Below are 20,230 nucleotides of genomic sequence, written 5' to 3' on the forward strand. Positions count from 1 at the left end.
TTTCCATTTTATTTTTTCATTTCATTCTTTTATCCATTTAAAAATTAATTGAGCACTTTATTCCAGGCTCTTGGAAATACATAAGTGAACAAAATAGTCATTTATGCCTTCATGGGCTTGCATTTTAGAAGGGGAGGCAGTAAATAATTGTTATAGAAAGAGAGAAACTGTAGCAGGGCAAGTAGGATGGGAATAGAAGAGATGAAAGCGTACAGGTTGTAGTAGTAATGAGTGATCAGGAGAGGCCTGGATTCGAAGGTGAGATTTAAAGGCATTGAAGATGGTGAGGAAATAGCCAATGGATATCTGTGGAGGAGGTTTCTAGGCAAAGATTAAGTAGCCAGAGCAATGATTTTCTAACTGTGGTCCTTGGACCAGTATTATTTGGGAATATGATAGAAATACAGACTCTCGTGCCTTACTTTAGACCTACCAATTGAAAACTTTGGAAATGGAGCCCAACAATCTGTATTTAACAAGACATCCTGCTAAAATTTGAGAATCACTCAACTAGAGTAATGATCCTAAAGCAAAAGGGTGCCTGGCGTATTTAGGGAATAATAAAGAGGCTTGTTCCACTAAAAGATGGTGTGAGGGGATGCGTAGCAGGAGAGAAGAGGTCAAAGATGATAGGTTAGAACAGATCATGTGGAGCCTTATGAGAACTTTTGTTTTTATTCTGAGTGAAATGGGAGCTATTACAGGGTCTTGAGCAAAGGACTGGCATAATTTGTTTAATATTCTCAGAGGATCACTCTGGCCACAATGTTGAGAATATAGTAGACAGGTCTACTATATTCAGTGGTGTTTATCTCACTGATCTAGAAATTTGGGGATTTCTCTGATACCATATACATCTCAACTTTTTTATAACTTTCTGATTTTTCTTTTCCTAAAAAATAGTTTTCCTTCGTAACCTTTTAGTTGGTAAGTATTCCATTCTCATGGGGTGTTTTCAGTTATTACAGTTCATATATTTCTTGATGACTATCTTTAGTTCAGTTTAGAACACCATGTAATAAATTTAAAATACTGTATGACTGCACAAGACCAATGTTCATTTTGGCAGTATTGAGTAAGAATTGAAATACTTTTATTGTAGAGACACATGATAGGTAGAATGGTGCCCTAACTTCACATTTGGTCGATTAAATAAAAACCTTTTATAATACTTATGACTTTAGATTTATAAATCTAAAGTTAGATTTATAGTCTGAAATTTATGGTTTGTGCTTGTTTTTAAGGTATGTTATACTCATAAGGTACCTGTTAACTTGCTGGATATTTCCTCTATGCTACCTTAAAGGGAGGTACTGCCACTTTTTATAGATGAAAGAGATCCTCATCAACTAATAGGCTTCTTATGACCTAATGAAACTCATAGGTTTCTTATGTAAGAGAAGAGTTTAGTACTTTCTACATGTATTATTGGAAGTCTGTTTGTCTTTATTTTCCTTTTTCATTTTTCTCTAACAGTTATTATTCCAGTATTCTTTGAAGTATGGTCAGTTTTGCTATAATGTGACACGCATTCCTAAACATCACTTATACTGCAGAATTACACAATGAAAACCAAAGGGTTTATGGACAAAATGGTGTTCAGGAAACAACACGTGTCTGTGATGCATGAAAAAGCTTAGGACCCTAATAGGCAGCACAGCTTTACACGTTAAGTGGGTAAAAAAATGCTTGAAATGTATATCATTTTACCTTGAAAATGATTTAAAGTATGCTTATAGAAGTAGAAGATTTTCAGCTTATGAATTATGAGGTGGAGCAAGGGAGGTTATCTGAAATTGGACAGTTAGCCGTAACACCAGATGTGGATGGGTGTGGCTATTAGCACAGTAAACTGAGGTATAGTTGATAGATACTCAAAACTGTTGGGGTTTGTGTTTTTCTACATGGCTTTGATCACCTGGGTGAAGTTTTCTGCATTCTCTCAGTGTTCCTCAGAGACAAATCATACATAAGCCAATATGAAATTTATGTTACGCTCACATTTTTTTCTAATATATCAGGTTGCAAAAAATTCACATTTCCAAAACAGGCCTTATTGCAGAACTGACCTAACTCAAAATTTGGTAGTTGCCTTCTATTTACTTTGTATAGTTATTTTATGTTTATTGCATAAGTTGTTTATTCTTTTACAGTAGACCTCCTTAAGCAATCAAATTAGGATGTTTGGAACACTAATAGGTGGCATTATCAAAAAAAATTAGGCTTGGAGTAGACTTCAGTTGTGTTATTGTGAGGAGAGTCTCATAGTTTTTAACTTCTGTTTTAGCTACAACAGTATATCTCAATACTGTTGTAAAGGTACTGTAACTTTATTATGATTTGTAGAGCTGTCATAGATTATGAAATGTGTAAGATTTTATAAATAACTTGAGAAATCTGGGCCCAAGGCTAGAATTCGGGAAAAATGTATGAATGGATTTAATTTTGTTGATACTTACCTACTTCTGTTGCTTTTCGAAAACAGAGGACTATTTCTTTAATGCCTAAGTCCAGTACATATCTAAATGTTGAATTCATTAAATTTTGAAGTTTGAATTAATAATTATTATAGTTTATCAATGCGAATTATCTATTTGGTAATGCAGCTTTGGTTCTTGTCTATTCTATAAATTCTGTTCTCATTAGAAATAATTATTTTTGCTCTAGAAGTTATTTTATCAAAATAGGCTTTCAATTATTATTTAATATTTTGAATCATTTTGCTTTGTAACTTTTAATTGAGACCGATATGAGAAGCTTGGTCAGATTTTTATTTTCTCTTAACAGCATTCTTTTGGTTGAGAGATTAAGAAAATGAGATCCTTTAATGAGACCCTTTAAAATAATTAAATTGATCGTAGCTGTCTTTTAGAGTATTTAAAATGTGCTGTTTTGTTTTAAAGGATTAGAAGATAAAGAACAAAATTTAACAAGAAGAATTAGTGCCTCAGATATTCTATCTGAAAAGGTAAGATATTGCTTTGTGAGCCTAGATATTTCTATAAGACTGACTCTTGTACTGCTTTACTCTGTTCTTTTGAAAGGGAAATTCTGTCTTGCTTTCCACTAATTTTCTTTCATATTGCTGTACCTTAGTCTGGACATAAGCCTTTAAAGATAAAATCTGGAGAGATGTCTAGGAGTATTTTTTCACTGGGTTTAGTTAAATTGTGTTTAACAGGAGTGTTTTACATATCTATAGGTGATCTTTTTATTTGTTTTTTGAAACTTTAAATTTTTATTCACTTTTTTTTTTCACTTTTGGGGGGATTATCCTGTGTGGGAAAGCTTTGGAGTTAGAAAGACCTTGACCTGATATCCAATTCTAGCTCCTCCTCTTAGCTGACTAATCATGTATAAGCTATTTATTTAGCCTTTGCTTACCTCTGTTCTTCCTTACAAAATGAGTTTAATGTTATCTCTTCTCTGGGTTGTTGTGAGGTTAAGGATAAAATCTAGAAGCATCAAGCACTGTGTTTGACATTTAATAGCACTTAATAAGCCAGGCCTTTTCTTTGTCGAATTGGACATCTGAAATAACCACAGTTTGTTCCATTAAGATTCCAGTTAGTTTTTATAAGTAAATTATAATGAGCAAAGAGCCTAGGAGCTTTAAAACAGATGATTTAAGGATGATCATATAACAGGTACACACACATGCACACATACACATGCACATAATGCGTATATAAGTGTATATGTTTTTTAATCTCACGATAGCTATAAAGTAAGTTGAAATCTGTTTTAGAGATGAAATAAGATTCATATGGGTAAGTTAAGTGACTTGCCTAAAGTTCAGAGTACTTAAGTGTCAGAGCAAGTCGAATGAGGTTCAGTGCTCTTCTTGCTGATCAGTAGCTGCTTTAAGTAGTATGTAGTTGCATGACAAAATCAGTTTTCTTGCATTCCAAAAGGAGTAGTTTTAAAAAGTAGTCAAAGACTTTTAAGTCTCTGAAACAGTGATGACAGCTTTACTTTAGTTAAATTCTCTAGATCAGCACTTTCCAAAATTAAATAGAATTTTCTATAATGATGGAAATGTTTCTTTCTGTACTCTCCAGTATGGTAGCTGTTGACCACATGTGGCTGTTAAGCATTTGAAATGTGATTAGTATGGCTGAGGAACTAAACTTTTTAATTCAATTTTAGTTATTTAAATTTTAAGTAGCCACATGTCTCATTGCTACCAGATTGGATATAGCACGGCCCTAGAACTTCAGCACCAACCAGTAGAATTTGGTATGTTTAAGCGACTTTAAAAAGAATCATGATAATTTTAAACTCATTCATTACATATATTCCTCAACAGTGGAAAGGGTAACTATACCCTGGTTTGGGTAAACTGAAATACCGAAATTATAATTGTGGTTCAGTTAGTGATTTATAATAGTTCATATTAAGGTGAAACCAATCAACTGTTTACTTTGTGCTTAAGAATTAATTAATTTAATTCTATAAGAAAAAGTTATTAGAAAAGAAGAAATTTGACTGCGAACTGCACCTTCAATTCTTGCCCAACAGTTCCAGCCTACCATTCCTGATGGTCTAGTCCAGTCCTCCCAATTATATAAGCCAACACCCTGCAATGAATATGTAACATTATATTACGTATACATGTAATATATTGCATATATATTATATACAGTATTGTATATATAAAGAAAAAGTTATTAGATAATTGGACTTTAACCTTTTTGAGTCTTAGATGTTTTTGATTTCCCTCCCTTGTTACATAAAGGAAAATCAGACAATTTCGCATTTACTTAAAGGTGTGGGGAGGCCGAAGGACTAGATCTTTTTTACATTCCTCCCCTGCAAATTTATGTACTCCAATTAAGAACCTTTGCATAGGTTGTCTGACATTTTCAGTTATATTTTAGCTAAAATGTAAAGAACAGGTTAATTTAAAAAATTATCTCAAAAAAGGTAGAGTGAAAAATTGTTAGTTCAATTGGAAACAAGTTTGCAAACATCCGTTCTTTATTTTCCTCTTTTAGCTTCCCTGAAGATAAGTCTTGAGTGTTTAAAATATTTTAAATATTTAGATATATATCTATAGTTTTGGAACATGTAGTGTTCAGATGTTAGCAAATCTTTACATATTTTATCTTTTAACACTATAGAATTATAATATATATATTTTAAAATGCTTGCAATTTGAATCTTGACATTCAGTGTACCAGTTCTCTATTACTAATAAGGCTAGTAAATCACGTGATAACCATTTCATTCTTTATTCCTTCTTTCTCCTGGGTTGATTTTTTTTCCTTATGTTTGCTGGCATCAGATTTTTACTCTTTCTTACTTGGGAAGCCCAGTTAAATGCTAATCTCTGACTCTTAACTTTCTTTTTTTTTTTTGCATCATCTTCCATCACTTGTACCTCCTCCAACCCTACACTTCTATATATATACACACACTGTCCACAGATTGATCTTCTGTTTGTATTATAGGAACTAAATTAGGGTTGAGGGCTATGGTAAGTAATCTGGTTTCTTTATTTTATTTATATTTGCCATTTATATTTGTCTTAAAACTAACTTTAAATTCTGATCTTATAAAAGATTCGATTTGGTGAAATGTTTAAGATCAAATAATTTTAAAAGTTGCAACTATTTCTTTTTTAAAAGAAACTTGGTGAAGAGGAAGAGGAGCTATCTGAACTACAACTTCGTCTTTTGGCTCTTCAGTCAGCCAGTAAAAAATGGCAACAAAAAGAACAGCAGGTGATGAAAGAAAGCAAAGAAAAGTTGACTAAGACGAAAACTGTACAGCAGAAAGTTAAAACCAGTACAAAAACACATTCGGCCAAAAAAGTTAGCACTACAGGTGATCATTTCTGTTAAATTCTTTTAGTTTATTTTATGTATCAGGATAGTTAGATTTTAATTCAGATAGTTTTGAGTTTGGGGAATTATAGGGCACTGAATGGAGAACAGTCCTATGAACTGAGCAATGCTATATATATGAGTTAATGATAATGAAAATAATTAAAACTCTTGTTTTATTTTATTCTCAAATTCCAATGTGATAGTGATGTTTCTGTGTTTTCTATTTAAAGCTAAACAAGCATTGAGGAAGCAGCAAACAAAGGCATGGAAGAAACTACAGCAACAAAAAGAACAGGAAAGACAGAAAGAAGAGGATTTGCGGAAACAAGCTGAAGAAGAAGAAAGAAGGAAAAGAGAAGAAGAAATCAGAAAAATTCGAGATCTGTCAAATCAGGAAGAGCAGTATAATCGATTCATGAAATTGGTTGGTGGAAAGAGGCGATCAAGAAGTAAAGTAAGGAGTGCAAAAATAAAAAATCAAAATATTGCTCAAATTTAAGTGTGCTTTTATAAATTCAGTCAGCTAAGAAACATAAAGCTCTTGTGTTTGATAGAGTTTGTTATTAAATAACTCTTGGGGAGAAGGAAAGGTAGGTTATAATTGAGAATGAACCTTTTATAGTTATAGATATTAGAAATAGAAGAAATGAAGAAAGACTCAGCTTATGGTTAGCAGAGCCTGCATTTAGCTGTTTCATCATTTTCTATTTAGAAGGTAGAATTACTAATTTATAATGACTTATTCTAAGTATGACTTAGAATAATGACTTAGTAGAGGGGCAAAATTTCATTAGTTTTTTATTGTTCAGCAATACAGAATTATAAGTGTGTTTGGTCATGATTAGTAGGTATAGAGTACTTTAAAAAAAGTTAAATCATCCCTAAGTAATAAGCTTAGTGACTACTTTAATTAGTTATCAAGCATTCGTGAGCTTTTATTAATATAAGTCATTGATAATGACTGTGAATGGCTTATTGTCTTCTGCGGATGATATCAAGAAGTATATTGGAGATTTAATATTGATTTAGTGCTATTTTCAGTGATAATTCTCAGAATTTAAAGCTTTGAGACTACACTTGAATATACTAATGAAGAATAGAGGGATATTAAAAGTAAGAGCTCTTTAATTCTAGGGAGTCAGGAGTTTGGTTTGCTTAAACAAGGAATGTATAAATATTCATAATTTAAACTTCTAAAAAGCACTTTGATAGAATCTTATTTTAGAGAAAAGTATTTACACGGTACTCTTATATCCATCTGTATGGTTTTGCTACTTTTTAGTTTGTTACACACCATCTCTGTGAGTGAAACATTGTTAAGAAGAAAAAAAAGAAAATGCAAACACATTGACCAAGAGTTTCTAGTTTTCAGCTATTATTATTCATAGCTAAAATGTTACTGAATTTTTCAAAATAATCTTTATAATTTTGATGACAGAACACTTGAATTTATTCATCTAGTTTTTTATACTAAATGAATGGTCCTGGTGTTACTATTTTATTTTAGAGGGGACTAGCTGCTTATTTAGTAGCTCAGCTGTGGAAGATTTCATATGTGTAGATAGCTTCCATTTTCTGTCTGACAGTTATAAAATATCAACTACCGTGCACCTGTCATTGAATTTCCCAAATCAGTTGTGATAGGCAGGTTTAACTGGATCACTATGATTTTTGATACTGTTTCCTAAAAGGTAACTATTGTTTTATAATTACTAGCCTAAGTATAGACTTAAGACAAAATGTTGTGAAACTAAATATCCTGTGTAATTAGTCTTCAGATCCTGACCTGAGACGATCCTTAGATAAGCAACCTACTGATAGTGGAGGAGGCATTTATCAATATGATAACTATGAAGAAGTTGCTATGGATACAGATAGTGAAACCAGTTCTCCAGGTATGAGCTAAAAAACAAAATATTTGCATATTCATAATTATTAAATAGAAAATGGTCATGAAGCTATCCAGAACCTTGAATGAAAGTGAGATTTGCTAGTAGATTTTCAACCATAGACATTATTTGGTGTTGTAAATACTTGGAGAGCAAACTTCAGGTGTGTAATATTAAGCTATATTTCCAATAGATTCTTTTACATTGCATAGGATTTAAATAAAAAGGCAGTTTTTGAACTCTGCTGTTAACTATTTGATCTAAAAAGTGAAGATTGTGAAAGCAGATGAGAACACTTTAAAAAAAAAAACAAACCTTAATCTCTTAAGTATTTCTATATCCAAGCTATTTTGAGTTTTAGTTAAAAGGATCTTTCTTGCTTTTAGGCTTTCTTCCTCCTTCCAGTGATGCTTTGTAGGAATTTGAAGATAGAAAGTGATACTAGTGACATCTTAGGAAAGGCTGGTTAAAATTGGTCAGAGTGTACTTCAATTAGATTGCATATTCTAAGATGTGACTTTATCTTTGAGGGCTAGAGATTTGCTTTAGTTGATATTCAGGGGTGATTGACTGTGAGATACCTGTTCTCTCACTAATTAAAACACATAAGACTGAGTCAACCAAATGCAGTTGGCTTCAAAACTGGAATACTTTTTAAAAAGACTATATGATCAGTGTATTTCCCCCTATGGTCATATCGTGAGACCAAATCAAACTAGAATTATACTTTACTGTGTCTAGACTAGAAACAAGGCAAAATCTATATGATTTGGTAATTACCAGAAATGCTCACATTCAGGTTAGTGTTTTTAGGCTCATGTTTGATAATCTTAAATGATATGTTTTGATTTCATAATTTAACTCTTTGGTCAATCTTAAATTTTCTTTCTAGGTTCCTGGAGATGATTCATAATAGTATTGTCCATATTTTTAATACTCTTCTTATAAAATAACTTAATGATCTAGACTTTAAAAATAATTTTGTAAAATATACAGAGAATGTATTGTCAGCTTTGTCAAATTTTTACTTTCTTTATTCACTAAAGATACTTACATTTTTAAGAAGTAAAATATTCTAAAGGCCACTGTATATTCAAATAGTAACATTTGGGCCACAGTCAGCTTCATATAACGCATATAGGTAATATCCATAGTGATTTGTGAGACAACTGGGACAAAGAAGAAACATTAGTTTCTCCGTAAGGTTATTTGTTTATTAGGTAGCAAGAGTAGATTTTGAATCTGCCATATTTCGCTGAATCTTAAGCCACTACTAAAGGTAAAATGCACAATTTTTATCTGTTACCAAGGAAGAAGAAGTGCTAACAGTTTAAGATGCATCAATAATTATTTCAGAATTATTAAAGTGTGGAAAAATGTACACTTATTGGTTATATGCAGTAGGTCATTTGTTCCATTTTTAGTCCTATTTGCTTTTTATATAACTTAGTTCGTTTCTTTACTTTTCTTTGCTCCACATAAAGGGAACAATGAAGTCACCAAAGCACTGTTTTCCTTTTGTTTGGGCCCTTTGGCAGATTTAAAGGAATATTTGTTTTATTCCCTAAACAGCATGTTTGTAAAAAAAAAAAAAAAAAAATGTTTTTAGCCTTTCCTGTTCTGTTCCCTGTTATCATCATTAGGTCAAAAGTAGAACAAAGTGGGGAGTTTTTTTGAGGTCTAATGTTCAATTTAAGTGGTTGGTTGACTTTATGATGACATAAGGGCAGTTTTAAATAGGTGGAGGTGGTCTCTTGGAGGTTAAAGATTTTATCAGAAATTAATAAAGTAATTTGCATTCTATCTAGATACATTTGTATTTCTTCAAATATAAATTAATATATTCCTGTTTAAGTATTTCCGCTATTAAACGCCTACAAACATTTTTTTCAGCCCCTTCACCGGTGCAACCACCATTCTTTTCTGAATGTTCATTGGGGTATTTTTCTTCAGCACCATCTATTTCTTTGCCTCCACCACCTCAGGTTACTGTAAGTGAGAATTGATATTACTTCTAAGAGAATTTTGTTACTTTTTGTCATTTCTAACTTGTTTTGAAAAACTGGCATGTAATTGAATGGTTAGATTTGAAGAGAGCCTTAAAATAGACTTGTTTACCAAAATTAATAGCTATGGAATAAGCAGTTGATTATTGGTAGGCTATCCATTTGGTAGACTTTTCAAAAGAAAAAAGAAGTGGTGGAATCACAAAGTCAGAGTTATTTCTAGATTATGAGAACCTAGAGATCAAACTGGATCTTTCTCAGGAGGTTAGAGGGAATCAATTCTAGGTAGATATCTAGTGTCCTTTTAGTAAGTTTAAGATAGAGGAAATAACAGAGTAGAGAGGGAGAGAGAAAACATTTTTTTTTTTTCCTTGAACTGTTTTAAATGCCAAGGGTAATACTGGAAGGTCTTTGAAACAATAATAATGCAAATTCAGGAATTTGGGTAAAATTTGTTTTCTATATTGGTAATCTCTAAGAAGCCATTTCACAGTGATTTAAGAGAGTAGTGGTGATTGATGCTTTGGTTGCTAATATTAGATTTTTACTTAAATATCATGTTCTTAGTTTTCAGTCTCTACTTATTTTCAGGTAGTCATCTTAGAGGGATAGACCCTGTGAAATTTGATTTCTGTGTCTTTTAGATTGCTAAGTGAAGATAAGCATGGCAGTGGAGAAGTTTGTATTATCTTGAAGTTCATAAAGTAAATGTTTAAGATATTGATTTTATTTTTTTTATTGCAAAAATTATACTTTTTCATGGCTAAATATTGAATTCTGGTTTAGTTTATGGTATGCTTAGTTAGCTTATGCTTACAGCTAAAATAATAATCTAAAGTTGACTATTTTCTAATTGAATGTCGCTTCAGAGATAAACATTTGGAATGGGTAAAATTGCTAATTATTATTATATTTTTTTAAAAACTAGTCTATGCCACCTTTGAGCCAGCCTTATGTCGAAGGCTTGTGTGTTTCTCTTGAACCTCTACCTCCTGTACCTCCTTTACCACCTCTCCCACCTGAAGATCCAGAACAGCCTCCAAAACCACCATTTGCAGATGAGGAAGAGGAAGAAGAAATGCTTCTTCGAGAAGAGCTGCTTAAATCTCTAGCGAATAAAAGAGCTTTTAAGCCAGAGGTAATTTAGGTGCCTGGACCTCTAGGTGGTGCTCATGAGCTTAGTTCTACGTAGCCCCTCTTTGCTTATTTGGAATTCATTGAGCTTTTAGTAAAGTAGGGATACCTCTGATAGTAATTTGCTTGAGATTTTTAAAGATGACAGAAATTTCTTTTTATTTAAAAATGTTCCATATCTTTTTGTTATTTAGGAAACATCTAGTAATAGTGACCCACCTTCACCTCCAGTTCTGAGCAATTCACAGCCTGTGCCAAGAAGTAATTTATCAATAGTCAGTATTAATACAGTATCTCAGCCTAGGATACAGAATCCAAAGTTTCATAGAGGACCTCGTCTTCCACGAACTGTGATCTCGGTAAAAATAAACAAAATATTTAATTCTACTGTTATTCAAACAGCTTGTGAGAAATTTGTATGCAATTACACTGTCTTGTTCCCTACCTCTTAGTTTATTTATATACACATATTCATATATAAATACAAATTTATTTTTTATTTATTAATAGTGAAATGGGAACAGATTCTTCAATTGAAAAATGGTAGAGTTATGATAATGTTTTTGGGGAAGCATTTTTTTTATCAGAAGTATGTTTTCCTCTGCCATTTTATTTTTTTCTGTATAAATTGGTTCATTTAGATTTTCTAGATTTAATTTTAACATTGTGTAATTTTTAATTTCCCCATTTGTTTATGCTTTGTTCATATTTTTCTAATTAATGATTATAATTAAGGATTTATGATGTTTATTAAGGAGATTGAAATGACAGTTTCTACCTTATTTTCTAATAGTTTCAAAGGAAAATAAATGGGACGCAGCCAGATTGAAAGCTTGCCTTTGTTAGGTATAACTGCTTTGGCCACTTACCTTCTATACATAACTGCGAAAGCCAAAAAGGTTTTTTTAAAAATAAATATGTAGAGTTACTAATTTTTTTCTTGGTTGTAAAAGTTAATTTAGACAACATATGGTTCTTTATAGAAAGTTGAAGAAAATAAAATTTAATGAAGAAAGTGATCATAGTAGTGCCTTTAAAGACAATATAAAATGCTATATGTTTTGACATAACCAGTATTGGTGGAGTAGGACAAAGTTAATTATGCAGTATAACCAGAAGGAAGATTAGACTGACAACTTGGAGCCTGTATTTTTTATGGATTGTAATTTGAAGAGGTTAAGTGACTTATTCAAGACCACACAGATAATTGTGGTAGAACTAAGAAAAGAATAGAGACACTTTTGTCATCTAGAGTAACAAATACATAATGTTTGCAGCTTCCAAAGCATAAATCAGTGGTGGTAACATTAAATGATTCAGATGACAGTGAATCTGATGGAGAGGCTTCCAAGTCAAATAGTGTTTTTGGTGGGTTGGAGTCCATGATTAAAGAAGCAAGACGAACTGCTGAGGTAAGTGCAATAATGAAAGATAAAAAGAAAGATGATTTATTGATAATCATTAAAGTTTATTTTTTCCTGAAAATTAGTCCTTAGAGTTGTTGATTATTAATATTTTAAATTGTGGAACTATTTTAAGTATTTATATTATTAGGACTTTATATAATGAAGTGTGTATAGATTTAGCTATTTATTTTTGTTTTCAGTTGACTTGTCCCTTTTTCAAAATAGTGGGTAATTTTGTACTATGGAAATTTATAGTTTTGAAATTGTTTTATATTACCAGAAAACAAGTTTTTTTAAGTAGATAATCTAAGTGCAACTTTTATCCCTATTCTTAATGCACAAGTTATTTAGATATGATTTAGTCCAGTTATTTTCAAACTGTTGATCTTGACTACTTAGTGATTGTACAATTAATTGGGTGGTTAACACCCAGCTGGGGAGAGGGCAAAATGGGTAAAGGGGGTCTAATATATGGTAACAGAAGGAGATGACTTCAGGTGATGAGCATTCAGTAGAGTATGCAAATATTGTATTATAATGTACACCTGGAAATTATATAATGTTATTAACCTATGTTCCCCCCATAAAATTAATTTAAAACGGAATAGAAAATAATGACAATATTCAGCTATTTCTAAGTACATGAATGTGCACGGGGTTGCAGTTTAAAATAATACATCTTAGTGTTGGATTATTGAAAACTGTTGATCTGGTTGACTTCAAATATTTTCTAGCAAGCTTCAAAACCAAAAGTACCTCCGAAATCTGAAAAAGAAAATGATCCCATGCGAACACCTGAAGCTTTGCCTGAAGAAAAGAAGATTGAATATAGATTGTTAAAGGAAGAGATTGCCAAGTAAGTGGCATTTTATGTCTTCAGCTTTGAAAGTATGTGCTCTTTTCAGTACTTAGAACTAAGTCTGTATACAGATTATTGGCATTGGGAAATGAATAAGGATGATTTTATCCAAGATGCAGAGTTAATGTTTTTGCAAGTCACACAGGAGGGAGAGCCAGATGATCATCTATAGACGAATACAGTGATGCACTGAGATCATAATAGTTTAGAAAAAGAAAAACTATTGCTGTCAACTTTCAGTGCCAGCTTGGGTGATGCATATTGGTTGGTCATCATCATTATATTATTATTGGTTGATATGATTAATATTTTTACTTTATGTTATAAAATAGAATACACCTTTAAAGTAATAAATTCAGTGTATCCTTTGATGCAGTTCATTTGTCTTTATTGATTATTTTAGTCGGGAAAAACAGCGTTTGATTAAATCAGATCACCTGAAGACAAGTTCATCATCCCCAGCAAACTCCGATGTGGAAATTGATGGGATTGGCAGAATAGCAATGGTTACGAAGCAGGTTTCAGATGCAGAAGCAAAACTTAAAAAACACAGGTGAGCCTTATCATCTAATTAAATACCGTATGTATTTAATGTTCTTATTTTAGAAGGGGTATATTTTTGGTGGTGTATGCCAATGCTAAATATACTATATGATTACAAATTTTTCTATACTTGGTAGAACTATATAAGGCTGTCATTTTATTGAGTTGTACATTTTCATAAAGTAATAGTAATGAAGTATGTTTAAATAAAAATACCAAGACTTCAAAGGAGTTTTTCCCCCTACAGATTTATATATAACTTATTTATTGCTTATAACATTTATGAACCTCCTCATTTGGAATTTTCTTTAAAATTTCTGGCGTGATTTCTGAAACACCTTCTTTGGAGGCATATTTTTATTGTTAAAGGTGGACTCGATTGTTGGAAATAGTCATTACCCAGTTTGTTCAATGAGACATACGGTCAAATATGGCGCTTTTAATACACTATGAATATAAAGTTACGACCATATACTTCTTACACGTTCTGTGAAATTACTGTGTTCAAGTGGTGTTTCATATTTTTGAGAACATGTGTAAAACCTCACAAGATGAACATGTTGAATGATAGAATTTATTTGATTTCATTAGCATATATTGGGGGTTATTTTATTGGGGGATATAATCGACATGTAACAGTTTTTTTTTTAGTTGCTATGTTTTATTCAAAAAATGATTAACCATACAAAGAATAATATCAAACAAATCTAGGATCAGTAATATCACTTTAAAAACTTTAAAAATTGATCCATTTTGAGTTATTTTTTATAAATGGTGAAAAATAGCAATCTAGTTTTGTTCTTTTGCATGTTGCTTTCCAGTTTTCACAGCATCATTTATTGAAGAGACTTTCTTTTCTCCCTTGTATGTTTTGGCTCCTTTGTCAAATTATTTGCCTGTATATATGCAGGTTTATTTCTGGATTGTCTGTTCTCTTTCATTAATCTGTGTGTCTGTTCTTCGCCAATCCCATGATGTTTTGATTGTTGTTGCTTTGTAGCATAATTTGAAGTCAGGTAGTGTGAAACCTTCATCCTCGTTCTTTTTTTCTCAGGATTGCTTTGGCTACTGACTGGAGTCTTTTGTGGTTGTATACAAATCTGATGAATTTTTTTTTCTTCTTGTTCTATTTCTTTAAAAAATGCCATTGAGATTTAATGGGGATTGCATTAAATCTTGCTTTGGATAATATGACCATTTTAATTTTGTTCATTCTTCCAATCCATGAACACAGAATATCTTTCTATTTCCTTGTGTCTTCAATTTCTTTTAATAGAGTCTTAAATTTTCATTACATAGGGCTTTTAAGTTTTGTTAGGTTTATTCCTAGATATTTTATTCTTTTGCTTGCAATTGCAAAAGGAATTGTTTTTTTTTTTTTTTTTTAATTTCTTTTTCTGATAGTTCGTTATTAGACTATAGGAATGCTGTGGGGTTTTGAACATTGGTTTTGTATACTGAAACTTTTAACATTAGTTTTAAGCATACAGTGTAATGACTTGATGTTTTGTATATATTGCCAAATGAACACTACAATGTCTAGTTAACATCTGTCCCTATATAGTTAGAAAATTTTTTTCTTGTAAGGACCATTAGTATCTATTTGATAAAAATAATCACATCATATTATGGATACTTATTTTTTTTCCACTCCAAACACCCTGAAATCATTAATCGATGAAAGGCAAAATAGTTTTAGTTAACATCAATATTTCTGAGTTTTGTTCTGCTAGTCCCCTTTTAAGTTTACAGATGTTAGGGGGAGGTTCTATGCAAAAATGGTAAGACTTTCCCTTTCCTGCTTTTAGTAACTGACTAATTGATTCTTAAACTTTAAATCTTGTTAGAAAAAAAAATGACTACAGTAATGAATTAACTCTTAATGTTGAAAAATCATTAAATAATACATAAACAATTAAATGGTTTTTAGAATAAGCTTCAAAAGTTCACCCATCCATAGTTAGTTAATTAAGGAAAAAAGGTAGAAGTTTACAGCCTCATTTCTAACATTATAGGCACCTTGGTGCGCTTTATTTTGTAAAATCATGAAAAAGAGTGTCATTTGAGGTGTTTTTACAAGGCAACACATATCTTAAGGAAATAGTGATTATGTTTTGTAAGCTTTTATAGTAAGTATATAAAAGTACGTTTTGTCCATTTATGAACAAGACGTTATTTTATGCATTGTTAGGAAAACATGCTGCTAGCTAAACTATGGTATGCAATAATTCTAAGACACATCCTGATATTAAAGATCTGAAAAATGTGTTTTATAGATGAAATATTGTGACCATAAATTTCAAAAATTATCAGTGAGAAGTGGTAACTGTATTTGTTTTAAAAGTAAGATTACAATTTTAGATTTTTTAAAATAACTCTTTTAATAACTTTCTAAAAAATGAAGAGGTTTTAAAAAATTCTTTATTTTTCTACCGCCTGTCTTTCTGTTACATATTCTCTGTATGATTCTTTCTAGATGTCAGTTGTTATGACTGTTGAACTATGGTATCTTTCTGGGAAAGAGGCTTCATTTTTTTTAAAACCATAATATTCAGTAGTTTAAAAGATGAAAATGTATATCCATAAATTTGTCTTATGTCCTGTTGTAATTACCTCTTAGTTCCAAATGTCACATTTGTATATTTTTTAAAAGTTAGAATTCCTTTTCCTTTCTCTTGCCTTGCTATAGATAAAATGAGTTAAAGATTTAAAGATAATTAAATGTGCTTAATTGTGTTTATTTGATGTTTATTTTTGTGTTTATTAGCATTATAAATGAAGCTAAACAACAATTTTCTGCCTAAGTCCTCATTTTTTAGGAGTCATATAGGGTCAGATTTAGCCAGCATTAAATATATACTGTTAATAGCTTTTCAAATGTAATTCACATTACTTAGATTTAAATGATTTTTAAAAAGACCAGACCCATAGTTACTTTGTAAAATGTAATAGTGTCTGTTGAAAACCTGCGTGATTGATGAATATGAAAATATTCATCTTTTTAAATTCTCACCTGCATATAATAAATATATTTTTAAAAATGAGCTACTGTGTTAAGTTTTTATTCTAATGGTGTTAGTGCACAAGTTTAGAAAAACATTAATGAGAATTTTTTTGTTTTTCAATTAGGATTCTCTTGATGAAAGATGAATCTGTTTTAAAGAATCTAATACAGCAAGAAGCTAAGAAGAAAGAATCTGTTCGAAATGCTGAAACAAAGATTATAAAACTTACAGAACAACTTCAAGCAACAGAGAAAATTCTCAGTGTCAACAGAATGTTTTTGAAGAAGCTTCAGGAACAAGTAATGTTCTTTTTTTAAATTAAAATATTGTAGCCTTTTGTTTACTGCACATTTTTATGGGCTAAACTTTTTATAAAACAAAGCCATAAACTAAAGCAATCAGAATGTATAACCTATATATTTTTCTCCACTGAAATATAATATTGGAATATTTTTATTTTTAGTTGATTACCCTAAAACCGCTTGTTTTAAGAAGGTATTTTAAGTATTTGTTTTACAAGGTTTATATTTACATTTTCACAATTATCCTGTATTTTCAGATTCAGAAAGTACAACAGCGTATTACAGTTAAGAAAGCTTTGACTCTAAAGTATGGAGAAGAGCTTGCTCGAGCAAAGGCAGTGGCCAGTAAAGAAATAGGAAAACGTAAACTGGAACAAGATCGTCTTGGAGTAAGTTTTTTGTAGATATATTTTATTTTTGGAAAGGAGAAGGTTTTTATGATACTTTTGAGGATAAGAGATGTATAAAATAACTTGGTTGTTTTTTTTGTGTGTGTACATATTCGAAGAGAATAAGATTAAAGCTTTGTTTTTAAATGACATCCACATTTTTCAACCTTTTTTATTTTTTCGTTTTTCATAGATTACAGTTTAACTAGCAAAACTTTTGGAGACTTTTGTAAAAGTTTTATTCTTGTTACTGATTTAATGTTATAATGTTGGCATTGAATTGCGGAAGTAGCACAACTATCTTACCAAAAATTGTTTATAAAATCATAGCACAATAAAATATCTATATAATTTTTCTCCCTCAGCCAAACAAACTGATGAAACTAGACAATTCTCCAGTATCAAGTCCAAGAAAGCATTCAGCAGAATTAATTGCTATGGAAAAAAGACGATTACAAAAGCTAGAATATGAATATGCGCTGAAAATTCAGAAACTAAAAGAAGCTCGGGCCCTTAAAGCAAAGGAACAGCAAAGTATTGCTCCAGTTGTGGAAGAGGAACTTGAATTTTCTTTACCTCAACCCTCACTTCATGATCTGACTCAAGATAAATTAAGTCTGGACACTGAGGAAAATGATGCTGATGATGAGATTTTGTCTGGTTCAAACAGAGAACGAAGACGATCCTTCCTAGAATCCAATTCTTTTACTAAACCTAACCTTAAGCACACTGATACACCTAACAAAGAATGCATAAATAAACCTACTAAGAATACAGTAGAAAAACCAGAACTTTTCTTAGGGTTAAAAATCGGTGAATTGCAAAAATTATATTCAAAAGCTGACAGTTTAAAACAACTGATTTTAAAAACTACCACAGGCATTACAGAAAAAGTTTTGCATGGTCAGGTAACTGAACATTTTATATCCTTTATAAATATAGAATTTACTTTAACCTTATTTGCCTTATGAAATCACTGTTTTCTTTTTTAGGAGATTTCCGTGGATGTAGATTTCGTGACAGCACAGAGTAAAACAACAGAAGTGAAGCCATGTCCTTTTAGACCCTACCACAGTCCTCTTCTAGTTTTTAAGTCCTACAGGTATAAAAGGAAGATTCAAAGAGCTTGAGTTTCAGAATTGCTCCTGTTTTTACTATTTTAACTTCGAATACTTTATTAAAATGAAAAAAAAAAAAAAAAAAGGATCATGGTTACTGAAAAATTAACTTGTCCTTTTAGGGAAAATAAAAATTAAGTTGTCTTCTTGTCAGACACAGACCATATCAGGAAGTAAGGTTTAGTTCACACTTGGGTTTATTTTCTATCAAATTCTAATTTCTAGCCACTGGTAGAATTGTGGAGAATTCTAGATTAGTCTGTTAGAGATTTTAGGAAAAATTAATTGGAGTTTTATGAGAATTATTAATTTTTTTTTTAATTTTACTGTTGCTCATCGACCAGATTTTATAAAATTGATTTAGATATCTCAGATGACTAAGTTTGTGGAAAGTTATCTGTTTTAGACTTCCAAAAGGTGTGAGACTGTTAAATGGGCATGATTTAATTATAAAATTGTAAAGGTCCTGACAGGTAATATAGACTTCTTTCTAGTTTTTTTTTTTGTTGTTGGCTGGTAACATAAGAAATACCACATTTTATTATGTAGTGGGAAAACAGTATTAAAATATAGCGTATTTTGTTTTCTATTTCAGATTTTTTTTTTTTATTCTAAGTATAAAAGTAATTTGTCCCTATTACTTGATATTCTGGTTGTTTTCTAGAGTTAATTTTTGTATTAAGTAAAAAGGTAAATAGTATGCTCAAAGTACAGAAATTTGAGAAGGAAAATTGAAAATTTTCTAAATTTTCTGAGGAATATGAATAGAGCATAATATGTCCAACTCTCTTCTCCTTAGATTTAGTCCATACTATCGAACCAAGGAAAAACTACCTCTGAGTTCAGTATCATACAGTAACATGATTGAACCGGATCAGTGTTTCTGCCGGTTTGATTTAACAGGAACATGTAACGATGATGATTGTCAGTGGTGAGTAGTTTTACTTTGTGAACATTTTATGATTTAAAAGGTAGTCATGGTTATTTAGCTTTGATATGTACATGATTATGTTTTCTGTGCTGTCATTTTATTTTAGGCAGCATACACAAGACTATACGCTTAGCCGAAAACAGCTGTTCCAGGACATTCTGTCATATAATCTATCTTTAATTGGTTGTTCAGAGACAAGCACTGATGAAGAAATTGCTGCTGCAGCAGGTTTTTAAAGACCTCTTATTGTTTCCCACGTGAAAATTTGAATTTAGGCAATTTAAATTTTTATACTCAGTTTTTGTTGACCCTTTTAAATAGCTATAATTATGTACATTCACCTGTGACACTATCTAGATCTGCTCTGTCCAGTGCAGTAGTCACTAGCCATGCGTTGCTCATCAGTTTAAATGAATTAAAATTTACTCCCTTAGGTCACACTAGCCACATTTGAAGTGCTCAATAGCCACTGTTGAGTTTAATAGCTCAATAATCGTTAAGTGCTTGCCAGTAGAGCAGTGCAAATATAAGATATTTATATCATTGCAGAAAGTTCCTTGGACAGAGCTCATCTAAACAGCTCAGTTTATTTAGAAGAGTATGTTAACATATTTATATAGACATTTTAGTAACTTTTTAAAATAGACCCCTATTTTTATTTATTCTTATCAAAAGTAGAGTTGAAGATGACTGAAGAAATAAAAAAGATTTGATATACTTTGACATAGTAGAAAGCATAGGTTATTGTCAGACATTGTGAGTAATATTGTTAAGTTTTCCCCCTGATTTAGTGCCAAATATTAAACCTTAAGTTATA

The 20,230-nt window shown here is 31.2% G+C and overlaps 1 protein-coding gene across 4 annotated transcripts in view; it reads left to right on the forward strand.

The window, feature by feature from the left end:
- The window catches only part of ZFC3H1 (zinc finger C3H1-type containing), a 49,175-nt gene that overhangs the window by 10,522 nt on the left and 18,423 nt on the right, over positions 1 to 20,230 (forward strand). For all 4 annotated transcript variants that reach the window (XM_016148377.2, XM_036237921.1, XM_036237922.1 and 1 more), the window contains exons 3-18: positions 2,904 to 2,968; positions 5,631 to 5,829; positions 6,062 to 6,285; positions 7,603 to 7,726; positions 9,614 to 9,711; positions 10,655 to 10,864; positions 11,055 to 11,219; positions 12,138 to 12,272; positions 13,001 to 13,122; positions 13,529 to 13,678; positions 16,798 to 16,972; positions 17,233 to 17,364; positions 17,730 to 18,272; positions 18,357 to 18,466; positions 19,282 to 19,413; positions 19,520 to 19,641. In XM_016148377.2, the coding sequence (XP_016003863.2) occupies positions 2,904 to 2,968; positions 5,631 to 5,829; positions 6,062 to 6,285; positions 7,603 to 7,726; positions 9,614 to 9,711; positions 10,655 to 10,864; positions 11,055 to 11,219; positions 12,138 to 12,272; positions 13,001 to 13,122; positions 13,529 to 13,678; positions 16,798 to 16,972; positions 17,233 to 17,364; positions 17,730 to 18,272; positions 18,357 to 18,466; positions 19,282 to 19,413; positions 19,520 to 19,641 (2,706 nt within the window). The remainder of the gene's footprint in view (positions 1 to 2,903; positions 2,969 to 5,630; positions 5,830 to 6,061; positions 6,286 to 7,602; positions 7,727 to 9,613; positions 9,712 to 10,654; positions 10,865 to 11,054; positions 11,220 to 12,137; positions 12,273 to 13,000; positions 13,123 to 13,528; positions 13,679 to 16,797; positions 16,973 to 17,232; positions 17,365 to 17,729; positions 18,273 to 18,356; positions 18,467 to 19,281; positions 19,414 to 19,519; positions 19,642 to 20,230) is intronic.

The sequence above is a fragment of the Rousettus aegyptiacus genome, unplaced genomic scaffold (assembly GCF_014176215.1).
Source record: "Rousettus aegyptiacus isolate mRouAeg1 unplaced genomic scaffold, mRouAeg1.p scaffold_m13_p_2, whole genome shotgun sequence".
Classification (NCBI taxonomy): domain Eukaryota; kingdom Metazoa; phylum Chordata; class Mammalia; order Chiroptera; family Pteropodidae; genus Rousettus; species Rousettus aegyptiacus.